Raw genomic sequence first — 9098 nt, 5'->3', positions numbered from 1 at the left:
TATTTAGTTATACTACATTAATGTTTGTTACGAGTATTACAACAATATTGCGCTAAATAAAAACGGAACTAATATTCACTGAAACAATTTTGGGTTAGCGAGACAATGTATGTATGTATGTATGTATGTATGTATATTGGGGTGCATCACACTCCATACCACCAAAAAAAAAAAAATCGGTAATGTTTTTCCATCGGAATTGTGAAATCTATTATTCCGCCAAAATATTAAGATTTACGTGAGCTGCAACGATTTGACATGGTATTCATCAAAGCGCATAAATGCCTCGTAACTGCGTAAACCTCGTTAATAAACTGGTTTTCCATACAAAATGAGCTAAGTTTACAAGGTTTACTTGGTTAAGAGGCATTTACGAGTTTAGATGAATTGCCCTTGAAAATAACTCCAAAAATATAGTTTTTTTACCTCCCTTTTATTAGGTCGGGATGTAACTATGTAATATTGATGCGCCTAAAAGATGCAGCGATTTACATGCTCAAGTTACATACCTGATGACGGTACGAATGGAAATTATAATAGCCAGGTTTTAGTTTTTTAAACTATATTTATAAATAAGATTCGTTTTTAAAAATGTTTTTTTTTTGAGGCACCCTAATGAATATATGTATGTACTATGTAAATATTTTGAATTAAAACAAAAATGTGCATTAAGGTCCTAGGGCCTTTCTATTTTAAGGTAACGATATGTATGTATGTATGCACATTAGGACGGGTTAATTTGCATGGGAGGTTTCTTCGACTATGCGCGTATAGCACAGAAGGATTCTGCGTGTAATTCTAAACAAATTTGCCAAAGAAACCTTGTGTCTAAAATCAATTTGGAGTTTGCCAAATTGCGAAAATAGGTTTCTAAGCATTTTGCTATAGTATCGTAAAGTATCGTTATTTTCCTCGAAACCTATTTTCGTAATTTGGCAAACTCCAAATTGATTTTAGGCCAATGGTTTCTTCGGCTAAACGCCCATAGTCATAAAAATCTTACCCGCCCTAATGTACATACATACATACGTAGGGAGATTTATGACAATATTTACTAAAATCTATTATTCGCGAATACGAATAAGAATAGCAAGTCACGTGATAGATAAAAACTTGCCGAAAATAAATTTCGATAGCTGCACTATTATTTGGTGAATATCCTGTGATCTAAATAGCCATAGCTTTCTTTCCTTACTTACTGTCTCTATTGGCAATTTTTCCACTGCTGCTATAGATCTCCCGCGATTAATCGCTTGTGAAGATCGCTTAGCTCAATCGCAGGCGATAAATACCTTGCGAGTTATAGCAGGCGATGAACTGGAGTGTGGAATGTGGAGTAAGCTTTATTTGGGAATAGAGTAACTTTCATCATGTGGGGAATGCACTCATAAGCACTTTTTCAAATGAAATCTTATGTGATGAAATGCCCGCGTACAAAAATTTCTTTGCGATGAAATTTAGAGATCTTCTAAACGGCTAAGGTCATCTTTTTTTTTTTTTAATGTACTTGCAGTAGAGACTCAATATTCAGTGAAAACCTACTCAAGCCTCAGTGATACAAGTATTAAAGCTTGCTTCCGCTACTGCTTTTGCAAAGATACATACCTACATTAGGGCGGGTTGGTATTTTTTTTTTTTTAAATCGTATAACAAAAACGTAAACTACATAAAATTCTCCGAAGAAACCGTGTATCTAAAATAAAATCCTAATCCGCGCCTCTCGACTTGAAAATTTATATGGCCGCTTTTGCCAAAAAAAATAAATGTTAGAAAACAAAGATTTTTCCAAAAAGAAATCGAATTTTCTGACTAAAATTGTTTAGTAAGGTAGTTCTTTTGCACTTTATATTTTTTCTACACTCAATTTTTTTTTTTTTCATTTAAAAAAGTTTGTATAAAATTTTATATTTAATATTTTTATAAGGAACAAAAAGGAGATAAAAAAAAACTTTTTTTTTTAATTATTCTTTGTTTTATGCAAAACGCAGTTTAGGTGAAACGTGTTATAACTATTTTTTATATAGAACGCAAATCAGAGGAGATACAAATTGGGGTTCAACTGCTTTTTTGATAATTGAATATTTTGACTAGTCTCAAAACAAAACCTGTATTGCATAAACTATAATATAATATAATAAAACATAATATATTTCAAAAAAAGAAAATAATTTTAGGGTAAGAAGAGGAAAAAAATTTTAAAGTCGAGAGGCGCGGATTAGGGTTTGATTTTAGACCCATGGTTTCTTCAGAGAATTTTCTTAGAATTTAATGTAGATTACGTTTTTGCTATACGATTTTTAATTTTTTTTTTCATCCATACAAATCANGTATAATAAAAAACTGCTTGTAGTAAATGTACTCAGAAATTAACAAATGGTTCTCGGCTCAAATGGGAGAAAAAGTTTAGAGTTTTGACTGATCTAAGCAATTCAATGGAGATCTAATTTTTACTAGCAGTTGTTATCTTCCTCTATAATGTAAATTATTTGTGCTACGATGTAGCAGTTAGTACATAATTACATACATAGAAACAAACAAGCATGGATACATACATATACGATTAATAAATTGCCAGAAGATAATTTACGTAGGCCTTCTTAAGTGAAGCCATTCTAAAATCCATACCCAAGAAGGGCTGCAAAGGGTGCTCTTCTGCGAATTCATAAATTTGTATTATTTAGCATTACAAATGAACTTTAAGTTGCTTTTAACTCCTGAAATTATCTACTGGGTTTTGTCCCGTGGCGCTCTTCAACTTCCGACGCATGCATGCGAATAGGTACATACATGTTCGTACATGCTGTATATACTCGTATGTATACATATCCATACATACATATTTTACATAATAAATGGCTTAAATAAATAAAAATAAATTTGTGTCAACAATAACAAAACAACAAAACAAAACAAGTGGATATTTAGTTAATTAAGCACAAAAGAAGAATGAGGTGCACTCAGTGATCTAAAATTAGCCACTACAGCAGATGAAACATTTTATAAAACTCAACTTTAAGTTAGAAAACTAAAACAAAACAAAAAATAGCAAAAAAAAAATGCATTCAAATGTGCGCCACAACTAAGTAAATAAAAGCTGCAGCGGTTTGTTTTGGTTTTTCGTTCTTACATTTGGGATGCTGCCGCTATATCTACACTAGCAGTTGATCTTCGGCGTGGCGGCACTGGTTCCTCCTCCATTGTGGACGGCGTGTATGCGCGTGGTGGGGGCGGCCGCTCGGGTGGCGGCGGTGTGCCGCTCTTGCCAGCTCCAGCACTGGCTATGGTGGTGAAGCGCTCGCCCGGTGACCTTGAGAACTTTTTCCTGCGAGCTGGTGGCGTTGGCTTTGGCAAGTGTTCCTTCCGTACGATTGCGTAGCTATCGAAAATATTCACGAAAGCAATGGTAAACTTAAAAATCATGGCAGCCGCTACGTCCCTCTATGCTACTCACCCATCATTCTCCATCATATCGATAATGTACTTGTCCTTTCCATCGCTCGACCGTTGGTCTGCTTGGGATTCGCCTTGTTCATCAAATCCCAATGACTCGGCTCCCCGGGAAGTCCGATCGTCTTCGTCATATCTAGAAATTGGTCTGGATTTTCGATCCTCCAACGTTGATGCGAGTTTTTCAGGCGAAGCAAGGGAAATAGGATATTCGTGCTCAGTGCGATAAACTATTACCTATGTACATAAATTGGTTGAACAAACAAATGAGATACCATAGGAACTGTTAAAATACTTTGTCGATATGGGGTGTACTTACATCTTCGGTTGGCTGTAAACGGCTATTAGAAACCGATCGACCACCGAAACCATTTATATACGAATCCTTGTCCATCGAGTTGTCACGTGTATCACGCTTTCGGCGCCGTGGAGCTTGTGGTGCCGGCGCTCCTTCGTTGACACCCTTCGGTTCCCCTGGGAAGACTTGTTTGCCGACTATGTTCAAGTCGTTCATTTCTGCCTCCTCATTGTCTTTGTAGCTGTTGCGTGGAGGACGCAGATACTCCTCGTCATCATCGAAATAAGGTTCATGACGTAAGTTCTCGGCAACGGGAAAGTCTTGGCTGTCCATTGAGTATTTGCTGCGACTGCGTCCCTTTCGCAATGGTCGCTTGGGTGCACTATAGAAATCACTGCCGTTTTGAGACAGTGACAATTCGTCGCCGTATTCGCTGCGTTGGGACTCGAGATCTTGAGATATGTCCTGTGGTCCGTAACTTTTGTGCAGGCGCTTCGGTTTCGGTGGTGGAATATCGTAATCCCTATACTCCATTCGCTCACTGTGTTGTCCTACATGATCTAAGGTGTTTATTGGTCTGTCGTAGCCCTCACGTATCGCATTACTTATGTACTGCCGCAGTTCGATGTTATCTTCGGAGACGCCTCGCTTGCGTAGGAAAAATTCATCGTCGTCGATTTCCTCCATTACGACCTTTTTGCCCGAGCTAGAAGTTGACTGGGTTTCCTGTGGCAATCCGTCTTCAAGCGGATATTTCAGATAGCTCGCTTCTGCCTCCAACTCAGCTTTGCGAAGCAGTTTATTTTTTTCAATTTCCTTCTCTGTCCACCCCTCTACTTCTTTACTGTCTTCAGATCGCAAATCGGAATCTTGATGGACTATGGGGCGCCTTCTGAATTCGCCGGCACGCATCTTGGATATTTCATGAATTGCGCGATTTTCCTCATCAAATTCAGCGAACTGCTTTGTATCAGCAACTCCGCCCATTATTCCCAACTCCTGCTGTTCGCTCCCAGTTTCCTCCAAATCGTCCTTCATTCGCCGTTCCAGTGATGATTCTCGGTCGAAGCTTTCTTGCTCACTACCATACCGACGGTAGCGGGAGCCCTCGCTGTCATTATAGCTAACATCTGAAAATTTGTCTGCCCAACGCGAGCGCACAGGCCCCGGACCTCGATCACCTTGCGGCGAGCTGGAAGATTCCAGCGATGGCTGTGTTTCAGTGCTCGGAATGACGCTGACCCCTTCGGTGGCAGTTTCAGTTCCCAGTGATGCTTGCGACTCTACAGGCTTCTTCTTGCGGAACGCTCTTGGATATGTGCCGAAATTGAAATCGAACATTCTTTTCTGCTGCTGCGGCTGCGCAGCATTCCCGGTGTCTGCCTCCATCTCTTCATCTTGGCCTTCGTTTTCCTTAAAAGACTTACTTCTTCTAAGCTTAAGGGTCGAAAATTTGTCGGGTAGTTTAAATTTCGACATGTCTGGTTTGTTGAACTTCGTGAATTCGGGACGTTTGAAGTCTTTAAGTTTCGACATATCGGGACGTTTGATTTCCGGCATTTTAATTTTCGAGAACTCGGGTGCTTTGAAACGCTTGCGCTCCTTAGCTTTGGGACTTGACGAGGCTGGTTTCTTTGCAGGCGTGCGCAACTTTGTTTTAATTCTTCCAGCCTGGGTCTTTATGCCGGCCTGCATTTTGCGAGTACGATCCTGCGCGCTGGCCATGAATCCCTTTTTACGGTTTTCTGGCTTCAGCGGCAGCTCTTCCAAGGCACTTGAATCCACTTGACTAGTGTGTATTTCATAATCCGTACGCGACTCGGTACGAGGTGTTGTTGCTTCGGAGCTCAAATAACGTTCCTCCAAATCTTGTTGAAGATCTTCTGCGTCTCTGATTTCCTCGTGCAGCATTGCAATATTCCGTGACAAATTTAATTGCTCCGACGGCGCAGAGGCATTCCCACTATCTGACGGCGATGCGATCGGTTCGTACTCATGATCACTAAAATATAAAACAAGTTAAAGTAAATACTACGATTGTTAAACAAAAAAAAAAAAGAAGAATAAACCTAAATAAGTTGGTAAAGCTAGTACAAATGAGTTTGGTGGGAAGCTAGCGTTAAAATGAGATGTGTTTAATAAAATAGATAACTTGTTGTGCTGTCGTGAATTGTGAGTCATTTCTCAGTTTATATGATAGTGCATCTGGAGAGACAAGCAGGATTACAAAACTGTCGGTAAAAAAGTTCCCAGACGACATTGGGTTTCATTCTTACCGAGCAAAGTACGTCCGTTCGAGAAATTCTCTGTTTTCTTTATGCTGATTCGACAGATTGGAACTTTCGAAGTCTGACAAACGCGATTTGCGTTCGTCGAAATTGAAACTAACCGTCTTAGTCATTCGGCCACTGTACAAATCTTCATGTGAGCCGTGCAATTTTCGAGCGCGGTCTTGCGACTGTGTTCGACCATCGTTGAAGGAAGGTTTACGTACCAATTTCGACATCCCAATCCGACCATCCGCAGACGGAGGACGTGACACAGTGTATTGTGAAGCTCCAACAGATGACGTTCGTTGGCTTAAATCTCCACTAACACTACTAGAACCAATATGTATCGGCACTGAAATCAGAGTGCCTTTTGGAATATGGAAATGGCTAACACTTCCGCTCCCAACTGATGGTTCCTTACTGGCTCTATTAAACTCGGATTCACTGCGACGTGATTGTGAATCCATTTCGCTTGAATAAAATCTTCTATTTCCGGCCATAAACTGCTCTCTGCTTAGTGCAGGTACTACAACGGGGGCAAATGCATCGGCTATGCTTATGGAGGATTGCTCTATCGTGGAAAAGTCTTCGCGACTGCTGTATGCTGTGATGGGTGGGGTTGGCTGAACGGAGCTCGGTGGCGGTTTGGATGGACGCGCGTTGTATTGATCCATTTCATCGACTTTTAGAGAAAACGTCTCCCTCACCTTCACCGACATTGGCTCCTTTTCCGATGCTTTCGTTACGACGGCCGAGGTGCCAGTGCTTATCGACATTGGTGTGGGCTTGGACTTAGAAAACATTCCCATCAGCTTAGTTGGTATTGGCGAAGGAGATTTCTCACGCTGGGGTGTAGGCGATCTTCCACGCGCCGGCGATGGGGACCGTCGACGATCGGGTGTTGAAGGGGGCTCACCTGGTGGCGTTGCACTTTTATTGGATGTGAACATTGATTTAAAGCGTGACGTATACGAGGACTTCACTTCCGGTGGGACGTCTTGCAACGGTATTTCGTTACTCATATCGCTAAAGTGCATTTCAATGGTCTGCGCGTCCATTTTCTGCACACTAGGTACTGCCTTTTTGCTACGATCCGGCGACATATTTCGTTCTGGCGAGCGTTGTCGCTTAAGCGCCTGCTGTTTTCCCAACACACCAAGGGACAAGCTGCCGGTAACAACTGTCCCGGGCAATTGCAACGTGTCCATTGCATGAGGCGATTGTGGACGAATTGGAGAAGGCGATTTGGAACGCAACCTTGCCTCGATTGCCTTTCGCGTCTCACTCTGCACCAGCTGATCGACATCCACGGCCGGTACTTTACTGATTATTTGAATGTTTGTCGCTTCTACGGGGTGCAATGTGGAAGGATGTGTTATATCGCCGGAAGGTAAAGGAGGTGGAGTTGTTTGCAACCGAATATTGTCATTCACATCTTCAATATTTCTGTTGGCTGCTATGTTCTCTAACTCAGCAACTTCCTGTAGTAGAGGATCTTTTTTGGTTATAGTGGATGGGGCGGCTATAGTGGGTTTAGGTGAAGTAGCCCGCGCAAAAGGTCTCCACCCACCTGCAGTCTTAGTTGTCAACTGCGGCGACACCTCTTGTATCTTCTCATCCGAATAGGAAGAAAACTGCGACACATCGATCGGCCGGTTCTGAGGCATCAGCTGTCCAAAATCTACGTAACGTACGTTTTCCTTATTTTCCTCTGGACGCATATAGTCTGTGGATACAGGTGGTTTAGCAACACGGTAATCCGTAGCGACTGGTGAGGGCGACCTTTGTCTAGACGCTGTTGCGCGCTCAAAGTCGGGACGCATATCCGCTGCATCAGTGGCTGGCGTGGGTGCGATGAGATTCACTTTGGGAGCCGCCAACTGTTGACCTTGATCCCGAAGCGGTGGTGGAGAACCGAGCGGAATCACTGGTGAACTATCAGCCATGGACAGCGCTAAGGCAGGCGGTCCCCGATGTGAGGCAAAATGTGATAAGTCAACGTTGGAAGTGCGACGACTGGTACTAGCTGAGCGCATTTCGTATCTCTCAGGACGCTTGGTCGGTATATTAATATCAGCCACAAAAAGGTCGGACTTGGATGGCGAGCGAGAGATGCGTCGCAAAGAGGTGACACTGCGCGTTGACCAAGCGTCCGGGTCGCGCATACCTCCGCTAGACATGCGGCTCAGCGACATCTGCCGTCTACGTTGACCTGCCATAAATGACGCTGGCGGGCCCATTTCATTTTCTTTTGCATCAGAGATACTACGCACCACCAATCCACGAGAACGCGCTACCTCTTCCAATTCGGGATATTTTTCAACAAAGGACACATCTACTTGCGGTGTACTATCGTCAAGGGTACGCTGACCGCCTATGCTGCCCATCGAGAACCGGTCAATGTCCATGTGTGGCGGGTGTCCGCCAATCTGGTAGCTGCGAGTTGAGAGCTGGTCCATCTGCGCCATGGAGTCCAGATGGATGCCCTGAAAGTGGTTTGGAGAATGCAGATGCTCATGATGATCACTGCCCAAGTCGCTGTGGAATCCCATAGCCGAGGTCGGACGTGAATCACCAGCGGGGTTTATGCGTTCGGGGAGCAGCGAGTCGCATTGGAAGTATTGGCAAGCGCAGCGAACGTCGAGCGAAGCCCCACTACTGCTTTCGGTGCGCGACACGAAATGCTTCTTCTCGCGCGGCAATGCGCCGACTGAGGCCGATCGTCGGGGGTTCATACTCACAAAATCTTTGTTGTAAACAGCTGAAACGGGGCAATACAGTCAGCTAGTCAGCAGCAGGTCGAAGTAAGGCGGCAGGTGCAGACCAATTTACTTTGTAAATGATGGCCACTTTCATAAGCGACAATCGCGCTCAAGGATCGCTGTATATATGTTGATGCTGGTTCGTGTGTATGTTTACGTTTACGTTTCTTTTTTGGCTACCGCTATTTTTAAACACACAAACAAAGGTAGTGCGCGCAGCTAAGCATAGCAAATATTTTTTCTTATTTTTGTTTCGAATGTGTCGTGAAATTGCTTTATATTATATTATATTAAAAGATGAAAAGAAGGAAGTTTATTCTC

General features: G+C 42.7%; 1 protein-coding gene across 1 annotated transcript in view; it reads right to left on the bottom strand.

The window, feature by feature from the left end:
• Positions 1–8750, bottom strand: part of LOC108365888 (uncharacterized) — an 18022-nt gene extending 9272 nt beyond the window's left edge. The window contains exons 1-4 of the mRNA XM_017620081.1: positions 6022–8750; positions 3767–5747; positions 3452–3684; positions 3128–3376 (exon numbers count right to left, since the gene is read on the bottom strand). Coding sequence (XP_017475570.1) covers positions 3128–3376; positions 3452–3684; positions 3767–5747; positions 6022–8750 — 5192 coding nt within the window. The remainder of the gene's footprint in view (positions 1–3127; positions 3377–3451; positions 3685–3766; positions 5748–6021) is intronic.
• Between the last annotated feature and the right edge of the window lie 348 nt (positions 8751–9098).

The sequence above is a fragment of the Rhagoletis zephyria genome, unplaced genomic scaffold (assembly GCF_001687245.7).
Source record: "Rhagoletis zephyria isolate East Lansing unplaced genomic scaffold, Rhagoletis_zephyria_1.1 Rzeph_scaffold_02043, whole genome shotgun sequence".
NCBI lineage: Eukaryota > Metazoa > Arthropoda > Insecta > Diptera > Tephritidae > Rhagoletis > Rhagoletis zephyria.
This window is presented reverse-complemented; position numbering and strand designations above follow the sequence as displayed.